This window comes from Peromyscus maniculatus, chromosome 23 (assembly GCF_049852395.1).
Source record: "Peromyscus maniculatus bairdii isolate BWxNUB_F1_BW_parent chromosome 23, HU_Pman_BW_mat_3.1, whole genome shotgun sequence".
Classification (NCBI taxonomy): domain Eukaryota; kingdom Metazoa; phylum Chordata; class Mammalia; order Rodentia; family Cricetidae; genus Peromyscus; species Peromyscus maniculatus.
Window position 1 is genome coordinate 57,787,426 of NC_134874.1, and position 21,159 is coordinate 57,808,584.

The 21,159-nt window shown below is 41.1% G+C and overlaps 1 protein-coding gene across 1 annotated transcript; it reads left to right on the plus strand.

The window, feature by feature from the left end:
• Positions 1-524: 524 nt before the first annotated feature.
• On the plus strand, positions 525-20,747 carry LOC102915553 (cytochrome P450 3A31). The gene is made up of 13 exons (XM_006997335.4): positions 525-688; positions 1,654-1,747; positions 2,018-2,070; positions 4,453-4,552; positions 7,598-7,711; positions 7,797-7,885; positions 8,177-8,325; positions 11,673-11,800; positions 12,664-12,733; positions 14,503-14,663; positions 15,412-15,638; positions 17,278-17,440; positions 20,201-20,747. The coding sequence occupies exons 1-13, from the start codon at positions 618-620 to the stop codon at positions 20,294-20,296; spliced, it is 1,515 nt and encodes a 504-aa protein (XP_006997397.3). The 5' UTR covers positions 525-617; the 3' UTR covers positions 20,297-20,747.
• Positions 20,748-21,159: the final 412 nt, after the last annotated feature.

A 21,159-nucleotide genomic window follows, 5' to 3' on the forward strand; every position in this document is an offset into this window, starting at 1 on the left:
GTCTTATAATCTAGTAAAGGGTATACAGGAAGAGCCTCAGTGGTGAGCTAGGGGGAAAGGAGATGATGTATGTGTGGAAGTCTTACCTTGGGAGATATGACTTCATTTGTTAGGGACACAGGTGAGGATAGATTCTAACAGATTGTTATTGTTTTGCTGAGTTGAGTTGTCAAAAATGATAAAATGTCTATAAAGGAGTCATAAAGACATTCTGTAAAGGTCTGCATGCAAATGACACAATTTTTGCTTCATTTCATGTATTTCTTGAATGAAGCCAGCCTTGATTAGAGGACATTTAATATCAATGAATTTGTTTGAATTTCTGATAAAAAAACAAAACAAAGAACCTTTGGTCGTTCTGAAATGACATCATTGTTTATTGAATCTGCACAGAATGTTAACATACAGGAGGTCAAAACAGAGTGTGCATGAACTTTCTGATCTGCCAAATTGAAGAGGATACCAAAGTCCAGGTGGCTGGAGCCCTGCCCCCACCATCTTCCAAGGGTATAAACACCGCAGGCTGTGCACACTTCAGCACTGTTGGCCCTACAGAGGGTAGCACACACAGCTGGAGGGAGAACACAGGGGGGTACACTGCTGACAGACAAGCCACGATGGACCTGACTTCAGTTCTCTCCCTGGAAACCTGGGTCCTCCTGGTAATCAGTCTGGTGCTTTTATACCGGTGAGTAACCACCAAAGATCCTCTCCCTCTGTGTCCTCGGGATGGGGGTAATACTCAGACCTATATTCTGTCTGCAAGGTCAAAAGTGGTATCAGAAGCAGGGGCTGGAGAGATGTCTCAGTGTTTAAGAGCACTGACTGCTCTTCTAGAGGACTCAGGTTTGAATCCTGCCATCCACATGTGGCTCACAATCATCTGTAACTACAGTTTCATGGGATCTGATGCCCTCCACAGGCACTATAATAAAACTTTAGAAAGTGAGCAGAAGATGAAATTAACTCTTGTAAAAACATTTTAATTACATGTTTTTATTTATAGGGGCTACAGGCAGTATATGGGACGTGTGTGTGTGTGTGTGTGTGTGTGTGTGTGTGTGTGTGTGTGTGTGTGTGTGTGCATGTGTAGACAACTTTGGGGAGTCAGTTCTCTCCTATCACATGGCTCCTGGGGTTCAAACTCAGATTGTCAACACTGATAGCCAGTGCCTTTACCTGTGGAGTCATCTTGAAGGCACAAAATGAAGGGACAACTGAGTTCATTTTGCATTTTTTGGCATAAGGAGGGGTCAAGCCAGAGCCTGTATGTGCTAGTCAAGCACTCTACTACTAACTATATAGCCCAGTTATGCTAACTCTTAAAGTTCATATTGACAGTGTGCAGATCTGCTGGGCACACCCACATGTACTTTCAGCTCCCTTTTGCTGAGGGTGAGGAGGTTTTCTGATAAGATTTACTCTGGCTATGACCTGATTGACTTTTCAGGTTACCCCTAGATCCACCAGAACTCAGTAGAAACAGATATGAACAGAGGGCTGCCATGCACACTGGACCCCTCAGCCTTTCCCTAAGCTCTCTGGAAACTTGAGGGACAGCCAAGCTGTTTGTTTTCCTCATATTAGGGTTTTGGTCATGTTTATCTCCTCTCTTCTGTGTGTGGTCACAAGGCTTTCTGTTTCACTTTATAGATTCGGGACCCATAAACATGACATTTTTAAGAAACATGGAATTCCTGGGCCCAAGCCTCTGCCATTCGTAGGAACTCTGCTGAGTTACTACAAGGTGAGTGTTGATTGAACTCCCAATATGGCTTCCCTTGATGGCCAATAATGGTTTAGTTCTATTAAAGGAAGGTATCAGTTGTCCTGCCCTGTCACTCTCCCTTATTCCACTGAGCCATCTGGCTGGTACCACTAAATGTTACCAAAGAACTTTTTTCTGTCAGAAACAGTAGACCTCCTTTTTATGGGATTTGAGGGTTTGGTTCCCTGGCTACAAAAGGGTTGCTACATACAGGGCAATAAATGGATTTCACACTATTTCTGTTTCCAGGGTACATGGAAATTCGATGTCGAGTGCTATAAAAAGTATGGGAAAATATGGGGGTGAGTATTCTGGAAAGTTCCATGGAGTTGATCTTTTTAGGAGGATGTGCTCTACATGTGCAAGGACAATGCCAGCCCAGGACTGTAGTCATGCACCTCTCTGTTGTAAGGGTGATGCCATGTGTCAGTAAGTGCTATGGTTCCCAGGTCTAACTATCTTCAGAACATTGAACACTGTGGCTTTTTGACAGGCTTTGGTGTTCCATAGACTCTGGGCCTTGTGTTTTGCTGCTTTGCTTTGTTTTTGGGACATGGTTTCTCTGTGTAACAGCTCTGGTTGTCCTTGAACTTACTCAGTAGACCAGACTGACCTTGAACTCACAGAGATCTACCTGCTTCGGCTTCCTGAGTTTTGGAATTGAAGTTGTGAGCTACCACCACCCCCTGCCAAGACTTCTGACAGAAGAGTATATCATTGTGTCCTGTGTAACTGAACAGACTTTGGAGATCCAATGTATTTAAAATCCAGTGTTCTTCCTTGGATCTACATCCTCAATGGTCCTGTAAAGCAGCTGAGTCGGCAGCAGGAACTGTTACCTGTCATTGATGTTGGAGTTTGGGTAGAGCTTTGGAGTAGGTGTCATCATTGCCAGGAGACACAAACAAGTGGGAGGAGGCTCTGGCTCTTCCTGCCTCTTCATCTCTTCTCCTCCATCCTTAGGAACCACAGGCCTGAACACAGGGTCTGCTGAGTTGACATAGCCCATAAAGACCATGTCATTCAATGCCTGCAGCAGGCTTTGCTGTCTGTCCAATGGCCCTGTGTGAATGTCTCCTGGAAATATTATTGCTTGTCAACACTTGATAGTTTTTTCTCAACTTTTCATTGAACTAATACCTTATTTATTCATCCATTTATTGTGTTTTTTAAAAACTGGATCCCTTTAAATAGCACTGCCTGTCCAGGAACTCAAGATGCAGACCAGCTTTGCTTTGAACTTAGACATCCACCTGCTTCTGCCTTCCAAGTGCTGGGATTAAAAGTGTGTGCCACTACACCTGGCCCTAATATCATTTTTATATGAAACATTTTGCTTTCATTTTTCATTAGTTTTATGTGTCTCTGTCCGTACCAATGAATTTAATTGGACTTACTTACAGAAGCATGAGAGAGCAAGAGGTTATTTACAGGAGTGTGAGGTTCACCACTGACATAGACTTCTTGCCCTCCCCCTCAACTGTTTCCTTTTTCCTTTTTTGTTATACTTGTTTATTTATCAGAGAGGGCATGTGTTCCCTGGCGCACATGTAAATGTCAGAGGACAACATGTGGCAGTCAGTTCTCCATTTCACCGTGTAGACCCCAGGGGCTGATCTGGTGTTCATGGGGCCGTTTTCCTCCCCATTCTAGGGTTAGCTGTGTGTAAATCCTCAGGCAGGCTCAGGCCCCTGAGCTTCCTGCTGCAGTGTTGACAGTCAAATCACCCACAGGGCCTGTGGAGGTCATCCCAGCTGCAGTGAGTTCCAGACCAGGGAAGACAGCACTTTGCAGCTCTCCTCTCCCTGCCTGGCTCTTATGTTCTTTCTGCCCTGCCTGCCACACTTTCTGAGTCTTGGGGAAGTTGGTAATGGCACCTCATTTAAATTTGTATTTTCATTTGCTTTTTCAGCTCAATGTATCAAAACAAGGGCCTGGTACACTCTAGGTAGTCATTCTACACTGAGCTACATCTGAAGCTCAGAGACTGAAATATCTTATTATAATTTTTTTCATTTAAAATTTTAATGTTTTAAGGATTTATTTTTTACTTTACAATATTTAATTTTAACTTTAATATCGTATCTTAAGCATTTAATTATGAATTTTTACTTCAATATTTTATTTTTAAATATCTATATCTATTAATTTTAAATATGTGTACGTGCATGTGTGTGTGTCTCTGCACATGAGTGCTGATGGTCATGGAGGCCAGAGGCATTGGATCCTCCTGGAGCTGGAGTTACAGGTGATTGTGAGCCATGCAACTTGGGTGCTAGGAAGCAAACTCAGGTTGTATGCAGGAACAATAGTGCTCTTCACTGTGGTGCCATCTCTCCAGCCACTTACAGTGTTTTCAATTTGCAAAAATCACAGAAAATAGTATTAGCAACTGTCACATATACACAACTAGACTTAAAAATTCCACGTGTGATTCTTAATTTTGATGTTTTTAACTGTTTTGTCTTTAAGTGACTCATAGTGTCTTGATTGACATAACCTATCACTTTACAAAGACTCCACTGGATCTAGGGTCAGACTCCCTAAGTTGGACTGGGACCTCCTGTGACAACCTGTTGTTGTATAACCAGAGTGAGGGTCACGTAACATGAGAATCAAAGTCTGGACTTGGGGCTCCCACTTCAGGACCTGGCTTGGGTTAATCAGCTGTTTTCCCCACACAGGTTGTTTGATGGTCATACACCTGTGTTAGCTATCGCAGACACAGAGATGATAAAGAATATACTAGTGAAGGAATGCTATTCTGTCTTCACAAACAGACGGGTGAGTAACTTTTTTCCTTCCTTCCTTCCTTCCTTCCTTCCTTCCTTCCTTCCTTCCTTCCTTCCTTCCTTCCTTCCTTCCTTTCTTCCTTCCTTTTTTTTCGAGACAGGATTTCTCTGTGTAGTTTTGGTGCCTGTTCTGGATCTCGCTCTGTAGACCAGACTGACTTTAAATTCACAGAGATCCGCCTGGCTCTGCCTCCCGATTGCTGGGATTAAAGGTGTGTGCCACCACCGCCTGGCCAGCTTTCTTTTTTAACTAAAAAAAAGTTGAAAGATTCATGTTTGTTATTTTTATTTATGTGTATATATGTGTGTCTATATAAGTGAATGCCACATGTGTTTAGATGCCTGTGAGGTCAGAAGAGGGTGTGAGGTGCCATGGAGCTGGTGTTCCAGGCAGTTGTGAGTGGCCTGACTGACATGTGTGCTGGGAACTGAACTTTCCTCCTCCAGTAGAGCAGCAAGTGTCTGAACAGCTGAGCCATCTCTCCAGCCTCCCCCTTGACTAATGCTAACCTTTTCATTTTAGTTATTGAATTTATTTTGTTTTGTTCATTTGTTTCTTTAGAGACAATTTTTTCTCTGTGTAACTCTGACTCTCCTGAAACCCACTCTGTAGACCAGGCTTGCCCCAACTCAGAGATCTGCCTGCCTCTACCTGCCTCTGCTTTCCAAATTCTAGGAGTAAAGGCATGTGTCACACAAACAAATATTGGGTATTTGTTTTTATTTTTTATTTTTGGTTTTTTGAAACAGGATTTCTCATGTAACCCTGGCTGTACTAGGACTCACTCTGTGGACCAGGTTGTCCTTGAAGTCACAGAGATCTGCCTGCCTCTACCTCCTGAGTGCTGGGATTAAGGGCATCACCACCACCTCTTGGTTACTTACTGAATTTTTTTTAAAGGACCATGAATTTCTGATCCTCATTCTTTTTTTTTTTTAAAGATTTTTATTTATATATTTATTATGTATCAGCATGCATGACTTCAGGCCAGAAGAGGGCACCAGATCTCATTACAGGTGGTTGTGAGTCGCCATGTGGTTGCTGGGAATTGAACTCAGGACCTCTGGAAGAGCAGTCAGTGCTCTTAACCTCTGAGCCATCTCTCCAGCCCTTACTTACTGAATTTTAAAAAATGAGATAAATATAAATTCACAGTGGCTTCCACAATAATATACATACAGGGTCTAGGTATTCATTTTGCTAATGAGAAAGTGTAAATATACTATATTATTGTAATCTAGTTGTGGATGGACACTGTTGTCATCTAGATTGTATCTCATGGGCCCTTTCTTATATCTGTGTAGTTTAGTACAGTTATTCACAGGTCTAGCTTTGTGTGGTGACAAGTACTGAGAATACAGATGACTCCTTAACCATGCATTTCCCTCTTGCTAGTCCATTAGCTACTTTGTTTGGCCTGTCTTCTTCTCTTCACCTTGTGTATCCATTTTCCTTCTCAATGGATTGTGGAGTCAGTGTTAGGTCTGATGACTATTTACCTGATCCTTCTGTGTGGGTTTGCTTGAATACACATTATACACTTTTGAGATTTGTTCTTAAACCTATGGCTTTATTTATGTTAATTTTGTGTAAGGTTCAGTGTTTTCTGTCTTTTTTAACCCATCTGTATTCCACTGACCTATCTGGGAAAACATATTAGTTCTCTCTTTCTACCCTGTGGGTCCTGGGGTTTGAACTCAGGTTGATGGGCTTGGCACAAGCACCTTTACCTGCTAGCCATCTCTTTGGCCTTCATTCAGCCTTGGGTCATTTGATGAAGTTGGCAGAAGATCTAGTTTGCAGCTGCCCTTCATCAAGTGGAAGCCATTTCCATTTCTTCCTGTTGTGCTGAGCACTTTCACATAAGGGCATGTTGGGAGATGCCACAGTAGTATAAATTATACGTATGGAAGGTAGAAGGAAGTTCCCACCAGGTATATAGAATTATGTTTTCCCTTTTATCACTGTATAAAGAAGTAAGGGAAATGGATTTTTACAGCATTATTCCTAAACAAGCAAACAGCTCTTGAACCAAACAAACCAGTGGCTAGAGAGGTGGCTTAGTGTCTGAAAGCTCTGGAAAAGGATGGGGGTTGGTTGCCTACATCCACATCCAGCGATTCACAACCACCTGTAACTCCTGCTTTAGGAGATCCAAATCCCTCCTTTGGCCTCTGAATACACTGCACACATATGTGCATATATTCATACACATACATACATATATACATACAGTACTAAAACAAATCTTGTATAAAACCAAACATCAAATGCTCTAAGTGTCTCAGGGCTAGGGAGATGGCTCCGTGGGTAAAGGACCTGAGTTAGGATCCCCAGCATCCACCTAAAAGCTGGGCATAGCAGCATGCATGTGTTGCTTCAGAGCTGTGTTTGGAACTATGTAGCTCCTAGGAGTTTATTGGCTAGCTTCTCTAGCCAAACCAGAGAATTCTAGATTCAGTGAGGGACCTGCCTTAAAAATGTAGTTATAGAAGAAGATGCCAGACCTCTGGTGTCCAAATGACCATGCATACCATCACTCTAGTCTACACACACACACACACACACACACACACACACACACACACACACACACACACACACACACACCCCACAGCATCCCTTTTCACATTGCTTATGTTGTAAATACTGAGCTGGAGTACTTGTCTGATGCAAAGTTAGCTTTCTATATATCTCCAAGCCTTTTGCCATGTGCATAGCTCTGGAGAATCTGCTATATCATTTCCCCATCTTCTTCCCACTCCCATAACTAATTTTCCAACCATAGACAGATTTATATTTAGAAGGATGTGAAATATAAAAATTTGAAAGCTCAACATGCCACCCAGTGATCATCTGATTTCTTATAGGCTGTGAGGAAATTCTGACCCCCCCCCCCCACATCTGGCATGAGGGTTGAATCATAGTAAACAGTCGATAACTAATTTTTATATAGCGATATCCACTTAGCACTTTTGCAACCATGGAAAATTCTGGACTTACAGAAAGCCAAATTTGCATTTTTTTGGACTCTAGGAATTTGGCCCAACGGGGTTTATGAAAAAAGCCGTCTCCATGTCTAAGGATGAAGAGTGGAAGAGAATTCGAGCCTTGCTGTCTCCCACCTTCACCAGTGGAAAACTCAAAGAGGTGACTCAAAGGACTTTTAGGTGAAACGTTTATGAGACTTGAGTCCCCACACTTAACTATGGATGCCTTTGTGTTTTGTGCTTAGATGTTCCCCATCATTGAACAGTATGGAGATATTTTGGTAAAATACTTGAGAAGAGAGGCAGAGAAAGGCAAGCCTATCACCATGAAAGAGTAAGTAGTGATCCATGTACTGCGGTTCTGGGAGAGGAAGGGCAACTGGGGCAGAAGGGTCATCATCTGTGTGTCCCACATGGTCCAGCTGCTCCTTCTTCCCTTTAGACACTAGATGACAAAATATTCAGTTGAAAAGAAACATGGTCGTACCAAGGTCATGAGGGCAGGGGGAGGGTAGGAGAGGAAGATGCTTGGTTAGTACTGAGGTGATGTCACCTGTCCTGCCCAAGAATACGAATTTTCAGGCTTCTTGGTGCATGTGTTAAATTCCCATGTCTCTCTCCTCAGAGTGTTTGGGGCCTACAGCATGGATGTGATCACAAGCACGTCATTTGGTGTGAATGTTGATTCCCTCAACAACCCAAAGGACCCTTTTGTGGAAAAGGCCAGGAAGCTAATAAGACTTGATTTTTTTGACCCATTATTCATGTCAGTAGGTATGTATGATGGTTCTTCTGCCTTTTGACTCACTGCTCTTGTCTGTGGCCATGTTAGTCAGCTCTGCCTTTCTCTTCCACACTTACCAAAACTAACAGCTCTATAGGTATGTAATTTACTCCCTTAAAGGTGAACATTTTTTTTTTTTTGCATTCAAAGATCTGTAGCCCATTACTTTAGTTTTAGAACTTCATTTTTCTTTTAGACAGAGTTCCACTGTGTTGCTATAGCTGGCCTGAAAGTTGCTATGTAGACCAGGCTGGTCTTGAACTCAGAGTGATCCCCTTACCTCTGCCTCCCAAGTGCTGAGGTTAAAGGTGTATGACACCATTCCTGACTTCGATTTAGAATTCTTTTATTTATCCTTTGACAGTATCATATAGGCATACAATCTATCTTGATTATTCCTACTCATAACTCTCACCTCCCATTTCCCTCACACACCCCAACACATCTTCCTCCCAATTTATGTCCATTCCCAATGAGTCCAATCAGTGCTTCCTCCCAGGATGCTGACCAATATTATTGGCGTGATCTCATGCAGGTGGTCATTTCATGAGTGGGCCATGCCATGTCTAGGATATGGCATCTTACACCACCCCTCCCTGGATTTTACTTTATTCCCACACCCTCTTTCATGATGTTCCTTGAGCCCTGAGTGGTGGGGCTCTTGGTATAGATGTAGGGCCCAGCACTCAACAGTCATTTATTCTCAGCACTTTGATCACTTAGGACTCTGCATTAACTGATGGTTCACACGGCCCATTACCAATGTCAACTGCAGAGTACTTAGTTCTAGCCATGTTGCACATTTGCACCATCATCCTTCAAGCAGCCTTGACCTAAGCCACCACCAGTTCACTTCCTATATATTTACATATTCTGGGTATTTTATTCACATCAACGGGATCATAGACTATGTGGTTTCTGTGACAGGTGTCTGTCTTAGCACACAATTAAAGAAGCAAGCGTCACAGTCTGCTGTGTCTATGAACAAGTAATATTCCATATCTGTTGATGGACACTGAAGTTAGTTTTATATGTTTGCTATGAATTTTGCTGCCATGAGCATTTGCATACAAGGTTATGTTTGAATATTTGTTTTTATGTTTTAGGGGTATACATTCAGAATCATTGTTGTTGAGTCAAGAAGTAACTATTTTTAACATATTAAACAACCCAGCATATGTTTTCCAAAGTAGCTGCAGTTTTCTGTCTTCTAGAACTGCAGGGGAGTTCCAGGTTCTCCATGCTCTTGCCTCTTCCATGACTTTGGCCATTGCACAGTAGTGGATATGCTGTGGGCTGGCCCTGTGGTTTTGATCATTTCCCTAGTCCTAATGCAATTAAAAAACAAAGTTAGAAGTTTTAATGTCTGCTTTTTGATCATCTCTCTCCTACACAACTGAATTGCTTTAACATTTTGAAAAGATTTACATTTATTTTATGTGTATGAGTATTTCACCTGCACATATGCATGCCACAGGCATGAAGTGCCTGCCAAGGCCATAAGAGGGCATTGAATTCTCTGAATCTGGAGTTACAGAAGGTTAAGTGCAGCCATGTGAATACTGGGAATCAAACCCGTGTCTCCTGCAAGAGCAGCCAGTGCTAAGGGCTGAGTCATCACTTCAGGCCCTGTAGTAATTTTTGGGTATGTGCTGGGTACAATTAGCAGTGGTGCTTCATTTAGGGTTTTAATACTTTCTCTATCAATTACATTTCCATAACAGTTCATGTGTCCTTTTGTCTATATCCCATCCTTCATCACCTAATAGCATCCTCTCCTAGTCTCCTTTTAAGCATTATTCCATAACCACACTTATACTTGTTGACATATTTACATTTATAGGATAGATTCAGGAAGTGAGGGAGATTGTATGTTTTCTTTCTTTCTCTCTTCCTTCCTTCCTTTCTTTCATTCTCTCTCTTTCTCTCTTTTCTTTCTTTCTTTCTTTCTTTCTTTCTTTCTTTCTTTCTTTCTTTCTTTCTTTCTTTCTTTCTTTCTTTCTTTCTTTCTTTCTTTCTTTCTTTTGAGTTTACATCATTGAGCTTAGCTTTAAAGGGGCACTGGGTACCAAATTCAGATCTTGTGCTCACATGGCATGCGATTTATCAATGAACCATCTCTCCAGGCCTGGAGTTAGTTGTTTTAAATTTTTATTTTAATGTAAAGTTTGATTATTTGAGATTTTAAAATTTAAGGCTGTAAGCTTCTCTCTGCTTTTTCCTTGCAGGATCTTGGTGTGTCTTCATTTCATACTCTCTCAAGACATTGTCTATTCCTTTGCCGTGTAGGGGAGATCCCAGAATCTCATGAAATCTAGGAGGCACTCTGCCATGAAACTATATCTCAACAAATTTTCCCATCACCTCCTGGAGTTCTTTGACTTAATTGTTTTTTAATAAGAGTGTATTGATTAATTTGCACATTCCTTTGACTCTCCTCATATCCTTTCTGTTGCTAGTTTTGTTTTATATCATGACAGTTGAGATACAAATGCTATCTTGGCTGTTCTTTTTTTATTACTTATTTTTTAGCTAATACCAAACTTATTTATTTATTTGTGTGTGTGTGTGTGCATGTGTGTAGTCAAACTTTTCTTTGGGCTGGAAGCTCACAAATAATGACATAGACACTTATTACTAGTTATGAAAGCTTGGCCTTAGCTTAGGCTTTTTCCCAACTTGCTTTTACAAATTAAATTAACCTGTTTCTTTTCATCTGTGTTCTAACGCATAGCTCGGTTACCTCTCCTCTGTACTGTATGTCGACTTCCTCAGTGTCTCCCTGGCATCTCTTTGCCTCACTTCTTCTCAGAGTTCCTCTCTTTCCCCAGAAGTCCTGCCTAGTCTCTTCTGCCTAGCTATTGGCTATTCAGCTCTTTATTAAACCAGCCACAATGACACATCTTCATACAGTGTAAACAAATATTCCCCAATGTATACGTCCTGCCTTGGCATTTGTGTGGCAGATGAGATCAGAGGACAACTTACAGTAGTTGGTTCTCTCCTTCCAGAGTATGGGACGCAGGGATGAAACTCAGGTTGTTAGGCTTGTCTGCAGGACTCTTTAGCTGTTGAACCATGTCAACGGCCCCTTTCTGTACTTTCTGGATCCACACAAACTACAGGAGCAGAGTTAAATCCAAAAGTCAGATGTCTTCCTTTGGCTCTTCTAAAGTGTAGAAGGAGCATTATGGTGGTAACCCAGTGTGAGCAAGGCCACAGACAGAATGGCTTCTGGTGGAGACTTGGTGACTTATTCTTTAGATTCCTTCATGATTTCTCTAAATGAAACTTGCATTTTCACTAAAATTTATTTATCTTTACCTTTTCTTTCCAGTACTCTTTCCATTCCTCACCCCAATATATGAGATGTTAAATGTCTCCCTGTTCCCAAAGGATTCGATAGCATTTTTCAAAAAATTTGTGGACAGAATGAAGGAAAATCGCCTGGATTCTAAGCAGAAGGTAAAGAGTGGTGGACTCATGAGAGTCCAGAGTTTGATAATATGTTGGGTTATGAAAATGTGAGCTGTGTGCTCCATTTATCTATCACTAAAGGTAGATAGAGAAGGCTAGATTTAGAGTGAGAGAGAAAGAAAGAGTATTTATATTTTCTAGGAGAGAAGTTAGAGTTTTGAAAATTTGATAGAAAACAACCCAGGAATTAAACCTTAGTAATAGGAATGAAAAGTAGATATATAAGGACTGAAATAAAAAAAATGGCAAGGCACAAGACCAAGACCACCAAATCTCCAACATAGAGGACCTCTTGAAGACATACTGCTCACTGAAGAACTATTGGTAGCTGTTGGCTGCAGAAGGAGGGTGTGGCCACCAGTAGGTTTCCTGTGCACCAGTGGATGTCCCCACAGCCAGACACATGTGGGCAGCACCACCTGGACTCAGTGGGTTATTAAAAAAGAAGAGGTCATGAAGTTTGGAGGAAGAAATGTTATAAGGGATAGAGAAGGGATCGAATGGAGGAAATGGTGGGGTGAATATGACAATATCTCATTGTATATATGTATGAAATTCTCCAAGAATACCTAAAAATGATTAAAAGGGGGGGGGAATACTATTATCATCTCCTTCAAAAACATTCTCAAAAATCAAGGCTATTGTTTAAATTTGTATCTCTTGTAATTTATTGTAAATGTGGTTGATGTAGCAGCTGGATAGCTTCCTGTTTTAGCCACTGGTACTTTTGTTCTGTGATGACTTCAGCAACACTAACTTGAGTAATCAAAGCTTCTGCATGGCTGATCCACCTCTGACCTCTGACCTCACCATTGACCTTCTGTTTTTGCAACTTCTCTTTCTGCTTCTAGCACCGAGTGGATTTTCTTCAGCTGATGATGAACACTCATAACAATTCCAAAGACGATGAGTCTCATAAAGGTAAACAAGGACTCCCTGGTCTAGGGACAAGGAAGCTCTCAGGGAGCGGTCAGACCGCTCAGAAAATGTGTGGGAAGGTTTTCTAGCAGAAGAATACCTCTGCGGAGTTGATGGCAGAAGGACATGGCTATTGTCTCCAGGGAATTTTCTAGAAGCACAGGGGCACAAGTCTGTTCCAAACATAAAGGGTTTCAATAAGGAAGTCTTCAGTGGTCTCTGTGTGCTCCCTAGATCTTTCCCAGCACACTGACTGGGAACTCTGCCTAGACATCTGACTCTAAACATCCAGTCAGGAGGCATGTACCCAAATGGTGCTGGTGTTTTCTGGGAGCCTCTGCTGTACATGAGTTCTCTACCTTAGTCTTGCTAAAGATTTACTTTTCTTTGTGTGATGAATAAGTGGCACCTGGGGAAAGCCTCTTTGTACAAACACACTGGCTCTCTTCATTCTTTTACACACTTAAAAATCACTTGTAGATTTTTATCTTCTGTGTATATGCACATGGGCACACCCCTAGGTGTATGTATAGATGCCAGAGGAAGGCACCAAGTGTCTTGTTCAACCACTCTCTGCCTTCTTTCCTCAGGACAGAGTCTCTTATTAAAGCTGGAGCTAGGCTGGCAGCCAGCAGGTCCCAATGATCCTCAGAGTTGGTGTTACAGGTGTGTGTGACCACACTTGGCTTTTTACATGGTGACTGAGGAGTCAAACTCAGGTCTTCATGCTTGTGCAGCAGGTGCTCTCACCCATTGAACCATCTCTCTAGCTTCCCATCTAGGTTTATGTTTTAATTTAAAACCATTATTACTATCATAGTTGAAAAATGATGACATCCCAGTTCCAGACTTAATTCTATGTGTGTGCATTAGTAGTTAATGTAAAGAGTCTTCCATCCTTTCTATTTGCTTATTTCTAGTACATACAATTGCTTGTATATAACAATATGATCTTCTAGGTCCCCAAATTTGCTTTTAAAAGTCATCATGTATTTTGTGTTTCAAATTCTCCCCAGTTTGCCCACTTGAAACCCTTTAATGTTATTAGCTAACTTCAAATTCTTCTATACCTCTCATCCTTTGGAGGCTGAGTCTCTTGTAGCCCAGGTTGACATCATGTTCATAATGTGTCTAAGAATTACCTTTTAATGTCTATGCTACCATGCCTAGTTTATACAATGCTGGGGATTGAACCCATGGCTTCAAGCATGCTAAGCAAGCTCTCCACCTACTGAGCTATATATCCTTAGCTCTTCTGTTTCAATTTTGATTGCTAAATAGATATTAATTTTTAAATACCCACTGATTGTGGGATTATAGTCAAGTTTCAATTTAGTAACAAGGACTTAAAGTAATTGGAAGAAAAAACTTGCCAACAACAGAATCATAACACTCATGGAAAAGGTTTACAACTGCCTGTAATTCCAGCTCTATGGACTCCAATGTCATCTTCTGCTCTCCATACACACATAAAAACATTTTAAGTTCTAGCAAAGGACTAGAGTTCAGTTCCCAGCACCTACCTCTGAAAGCTCAGTCTTTTACAACTCTGTGTCTAGAGGATCAGATGCCCTCTTCCGGCCTCCATGGGCACTATCCTGACTGAAACAATCTTCCCCTTCTCTGGCTGTGTTCCATGGATGTCAGGGTGCTAACAGCCCCAGGGTGACTGAATGATTTCTCCATATTTATCTCTAGGGAAACAGGAGCCTCATCTCTTTTGTGACGATCCACTCTGACCTGACTTTCCTGAAATATTTTCTTACTTTCAGCTCTGTCTGACATGGAGATCATAGCCCAATCAATTATCTTTATTTTTGGTGGCTATGAAACCACCAGCAACACAATTGCTTTCGCCCTGTATTTACTGGCCACTCACCCTGATATTCAGAAGAAACTGCAGGAGGAGATCGATGAGACTCTGCCCAATAAGGTGAATGGATGGTGCTTTAAGGAGGAGGGAAAAGGAGACACCAATCACCCTCAGTAGTGTGTGTGTGTGTGTGTGTGTGTGTGTGTGTGTGTGTGTGTGATAAACCTACACTGGGTATTTTTCTAAATCACTTCCCACCTTGTTTTAAGAAAGGCTTTCTCACAGAACCTCCAGCACATCAATTTTTTAGGCATTCTCCCCACTGATCACCAGGTAGGCCTTTACTCTGTGTCCCCTACCCCACTGCTGGGATTATAGATGTGTGCAACTGTGCCTGAATTTATGAATTATATGTATCTGAACTCAGGCTTTCATGGTAGACACTTCACAAGTTGAGACATCTTAAGCCCCAAGCGACAGTTATTCTAATCACTTTGTAAGGGGCTGGATAGATGGCTCAATGATTAAAAGCACTGGCTGTTCTTTTGGAAGAACCATCCAGGTTTGATCCCCAACCCCAAATGGCAGCTCTCAGCTGTCTGTAATGCCAGTTACAAGAGATCTGACACCTTCTTCTGACTTCTGTGGGCCCTGCACTCATGTAGTACATAAGACACATATGTAGGCAAAACAATCCCTCCACACATAAAATAAAACAATTTAAAAACCTTATAAAATGTTTTGTAATTGCCTAGGACCAATGCAATGCTGAGTTCAGCTTTGGAGCTACTGAGAACTCAACAGTACAATGCAGACCTATTGAAAGCTAATGTAAAATCCCAGTACAAATATTTTTCTTTCTTTCCAGGCATCTCCCAGCTATGATAAAGTGATGGAGATGGAGTACCTCGACATGGTGTTGAATGAAACTCTCAGATTATACCCAATTGCTAATAGACTTGAGAGAGTCTGTAAACAAGATGTTGAAATGGATGGTGTGTTTATTCCCAAAGGGTCCATAGCAATGATACCAGTTTATGCTCTTCACCATGACCCGCAGTACTGGCCAGAGCCTAAGGAATTCCGCCCTGAAAGGTACCAGAATCCCCAGAGTGTGAACCCACCCTGAACATGTTTGCCTGTATATGCTATGATGTGTCTTATGGGATGATGATCTAAATGTGATTTTGCATCCATTTGCATTCTGTGATGAGAATGGCAGAGAAAGGGAAGAAAAGAGAGGAGAGGGGAAGAGAGACTGGGAAGAAAATATGACAATTTACATACAGAGTGTTTTCCTCCTCCTACCTCAAGTAGCAAATGGCCAATTTAAGTATGAGACAGGAGCCCATTTTCCTTCTGTCTAACTGACATGTGCTTTTCAGAGATGAACCCAGCATTATCCTGAATGGACTTTTAGATTTTTAAGATATATTCCCTCTTTTCTTTGTTTTATTCTTTGACAATTGCATGCTTGTATAATATATTTTGGTCATCTCCACCTCGCATTACCCTGTCTTTTCTCCCTCCCACAAGGTTGAATCCCTATTTGTCTTCAACAAGTCTTCCTCCTGTTTTCATGTCTTCCTGTTTTCGTGTGACTCATGAGTTTAACTAGGGTTGCTTGAATAAGAGTAGCAAGCACAGGAGTTATTTACTGGAGAATGAACAACTCACCAGTAGCTACACCATGGAAGAGAAACTTCCTCCTACCACAGAAACCGTTAATTGTCAATAGCTCTTTAGGGAGGCGGCACCTCATGAACTCCCTCCCCATCCATGACAGAGTGTATCAACATGGGTCCAGTCTTGTATAGGCAACCACAGCTCCTGAGTGCGCAAGAGTACAATGGCTGTGTCATGTCCAGATGATAGTGTTTCACAGCACCCTTTCATTCCCTTGCTCTTAAGTTATTCTGCCCCCTCTTCTGAGATGTTCATGTGCCTTAGTGGTGATGATATAGATGTCCCATTAATCACTGAGCACTCCACCATCACCCATTTTCAGCATTTTGACCATTTATGACTCTCTGTGTAAACTATCTCCCACTGCATTCAGAAGCTTCTCTGACCAAGGCTGACAGCAGCACTAAATTTGTTTATAAACATGAATATTTAGAAGGCAGCTTGATACCATGTCCACTTAGCAAAACAACAGTAATATGTTCTACTCTAGAGCCTATGACCTTCCTAGCCATTGAATTTTGCCCAGATTTACAGTACCAGACATTAATCCCCTCTGTGAATTGAAACACCAATGCAATCAGAAAATGGCTGGTTTCCCTTACCCCATAACCCCATAATTACACTAGTGGACACATAGGATGAATTTTCTGTCAAACAGCGTTGTCTTATCTATTATGTGGAAACTTTTTTTTTTGGTTTTTTTGAGACAGGGTTTCTCTGTGTAGTTTTGATGACTGTCCTGGATCTCATTCTGTAGACCAGACAGGCCTCAAACTCACAGAGATCTGCCTGGCTCTGCCTCACAAGTGCTGGGATCAAAGGCATGCACCACCATCGCCCCACTTCATGTGGAAACTCTTATAGGGCAAGGAGGATGGAAAGGACCTTTAGTGTATGATTCTCAGATTCCAATGTCTGCGAGAAAAAGTTCAATGAACCTTTCCCCAAACTATCTGTATGTTATCTGTTAGATGTCTAAAGGACAGTTCATGTATGTAGCTCTTATGTTTCTACCCTTTGTTGACTTATGATTACTCTGTGTCTCCAGGTTCAGCAAGGAGAACAAGGGCAACATCAGTCCTTATGTATACCTACCCTTTGGTAACGGACCCAGGAACTGCATTGGCATGAGGTTTGCTCTCATGAACATGAAACTTGCTCTCACTAAAGTCCTACAGAACTTCTCCTTCCAGCCTTGTAAAGAAACACAGGTGAGGGGAAGACTATCTCTGTAAATGATGTTTTATGGGAGACTTTTTTCAATTGAAGGTTCTGTGTATAAAAACAAATACAGTTGTTTGACTTTTAATAATTTTAATAATTTGTTTTATCGTCAAATGAGTTGTTTGTGTCTAGGCATGAGCTAATGAATCTCTTATGCTGTGTCTGTATAGAGTACATTATGAAGAGTTAGTGCAGGCCAGTATGACAGGATTATATGCATTCTGTTTGAAGTTCCAGTCATGTCCATTGAAGACTGGATATGCCATATGCCAGCCAGAGGTGCAATGATCATGTCTTCTTTATTGGGTGGTACATTCTTCCAGAACTCACAGAAGCCCTCCTCTGAAAGCCTTGTCAACCATGGGCTGTACATTATAATCACCGAGGAGCTTTACAACTCACATATGGGGTCTGAGATGTTTCTCAGTTGGAAAAATGCTTACCTTGCATGCACAAAGCCCTGGCTCCCATCCTCAGAACTGCATGAAGTAGCTGTGGTGAAGCGTACCTTTAATTCCTGCACTCAGGAGAGGAAGGCAAGAGGACCAGAAGTTCAAGTAACCAACTTGGTTACATGACACCTGGTCTCAAAAACAAAAACAGACTCATGATGCCTGGCCATTTCTGAAATCCTAAAATAATTCACCGAGAGTGTAGCTTTAAAAGCTCACCACTGACTTCCCATGTGAGGCCAAGTTGAGAATCATTATTGTAAAACACAATTGCTGGAGCTCAAGAGATGGCTCAATGGTTAAGAACACTTGCTGCTCTTATAATTCGGATTCAGTTCCTGCCCCTACATAGTGGCTCACAGCTATTTGCAACTCCAGTTACAGGGCCTCTGACATGCTCCTCTTGCTTCTGTTGTGACTGCACACACGTGGTATACATGACTATGTGCAGGCAAAACACTCCTGTACATAAAATAAAAATAAAAAATATCTTTAAAAAGTCTCTAGTTATGCTGGGCGATGGTGCCACACACCTTTATTCCCAGCACTTGGGAGGCAGAGCCAGGCTGTGAGTTCGAGGCCAGCCTGGTCTACAGAGCAAGATCCAGGACAGGCACCAAAACTACACAGAGAAACCCTGTCTTGAAAAAAACAAAACAAAAAGTTTCTGGTTTTGATGAACTCCAACCTTATGGGATATCTTGATGGTTCTGCCTCACTTCTCTGGAGCTTTTGCTCCAGAAAACAGGTAGTTGTCATATTTCTATAAACCATGTATCTCTTCCCCTTTTTATTTTGCTCTCATACCTCAAGTTCTTGTTCACTCCACCAAATGAATATTCTTCTTGGGTTTCTTTTCTTATTTATTTTATGCTCTACTTATGACTCCTGCAGGATGTTTTCATCACCTATGCTAGTACTTTGTCATTAAAGTCTCCAGTTTGATTGTGTTTGTTCTCTCTGTATTGAAGGAAATCCCTTCTCTTTTCTATATTACCTCATATTATTCCTATATTATCTCATATTATTCCTGCCACGAACTACAAATGGTTCTTTGAGGAGAGTTTGCATTTTGAAATTAAATGTTTAAAGTATGTCTAATATATAATACTATTTCATAAAATACTAAACTAATTAAACAATTAAAAGATACTATTTGTATGTATATTTTTATGCACATTTTTTTGTATGCCTCTTTGGGAAACACATGTATACTTTGCAAAATTTTAAAAGAATAAGATGGGGCATTTGGAGAAAGGGTTTACCTTTTCCTGAACAACTTGTTCTTGTTTCATGAAAAGAGATGGCTAAGATTTATGGGTCTTCTGTATTTAGAATGTAGCTTCTCTTTGTCAATTACTTTTCTTCTGGGTGAATAGAGGGATGACGGTGTTTATTCTGTGATTTGTGATTTAAGGCAATTGTATAGCTTTACCTATACACAACCTCACTTACGTTAGTACTTTCTCACTGAAGCAATTAAATCATAAGCATATATAGGGATTTAGACAGACAAAGCAAGATTCAAATTTTGAGACTTAATGTCACACCTGCTAATGGGCATATGCTCTGGCAAGCTCCACTCGTCTTAAATTTGATACTTCTCTATCTCCCTGACAACTTTGTTCCCCTTCTTTCTCCTGTGATCAGAAGATCACTCCACTGGAGGCATTTCCCCCCTCCATCATCGAATAGCGTGAGCCTAAAAGCATCATTGAAAACATTGTATGACTCCAAATGCTCATTCACTCTATTCTTGGAAGCCAAGAATAGATGCTAGAAAAGCAAGCAAATGTCTGTCCTCCTAAAGACTTATCATCAATGGGCTCAACTCTCGTGGTGACCTGTGATCTAGGAGTTGAGGACTGTCCACAGACTTGAAATATATCTTCTCAGGGTTAACTTGCAAGTTTCAACAAACCAAAAGTAGCTTTTCAGGGATTAAAAAATAATATGACATAATAACTAGTAATCAGGTTCAAAAATGTGAAACTTACCTGTTTTACTCCAAATCAGCACAGAACAGAAATAACATCAGCCAACATGACTTCATCTCAGGCCCTGTATACAGTAGAGTCTCAATCAACATTGTACCCAATGTATGGTTTGGATGTAGGCTCTCACCATATAATTGACACAGCCTGGAGAGTAAGAAAGTCAAAACATACAACATTAAATGCAGTTCCATGTTTCTGTAAAGCATTATCATCCTGAATTTTTTTTAAAAAAACTTTTTTTCTGGGGTTGCTTTTGGTTCATTCATTGATTTCCAATATTTTTCTTCCACTATTTCAGATCCCTCTGAAAATAAGCCGAAAGGCAATGTTTCAACCAGAAAAACCTGTTGTTCTAAAGGTTGTGCCACGGGATGAGATCATAACTGGAGCATGACTTCCTTTCAAGGACTTCCACCGTGTTCTTCAAGAAGGTGATATCTAAGAACATTGGACTCTTTAATTTACTTCAGGAATAAAACCCAGATGAAGATGAGGCTTAATTTCCTGGCCTTGATGCATGGTTATGGATTCAGTACATCCATTGAGCTTTCTCAGTGTCAATACAGAGTACCATCTAATGTAAAGGAAATGACTAAATCAGTTGACAGAATGAGAAATTCACCTTCTCTGGTCCTCATGGGGCTACTTCCATCCACATTTCTTTTGAGAGTAACTATGCTATTGTAATGTAACAAACAATAATTTTTAAATGAAAATCTGGACCACTGTGACAATTTTTATTGTAAAACTGGTATCAGATGCTCTAGTTGCAATATTCTGCAATAAATGTTACACTGAAAATGTAAACATTTCTTTTTTAAAAAATAAATTTATTTTATATCCTAGCTGCAGTTTTCCCTCCCTCCTTTCCTCCCAGTCCCTTCCTCTGCTGCCCCCCTCTGTTCCCACTCCCCAATTCATTCCTCCTCTGTTTCTGTTTAGGAAAGGGCAGATTTCCCATGAAAGCCAACAAAACATGGCATATCAAGTTGCAGTAAGACTAAGCACCTCCCATGAATTAAGGCTGGTCAGAATGAGGAGTAGGTTCCCACAAGCCAGTAAAAGAGTTGGAGATAACCCCTGTTCCCACTGTTAGGAATCCCATAAGAGGACCAAGCTACACAACTGTAACATATATACAGAGTGCCCAGGTCAGCCCCATGCAGGCTCCCTCATTGTCAGTTCAGTTCCTTTGAGCCCTTATGAGCCCAGGTTAGCTGATTCTGTGAGATTTTTTTTTTGTGGTGTCCTTGACCC

Coding starts and splice junctions, on each gene's coding strand:
- LOC102915553 (XM_006997335.4), top strand. CDS start 618: ATGGACCTGACTTCAGTTCTCTCCCTGGAAACCTGGGTCCTCCTGGTA. Junction 1,748..2,017: donor CTCTGCTGAGTTACTACAAG/GTGAGTGTTGAT, acceptor TTCTGTTTCCAG/GGTACATGGAAATTCGATGT. Junction 7,712..7,796: donor CCAGTGGAAAACTCAAAGAG/GTGACTCAAAGG, acceptor TTTTGTGCTTAG/ATGTTCCCCATCATTGAACA.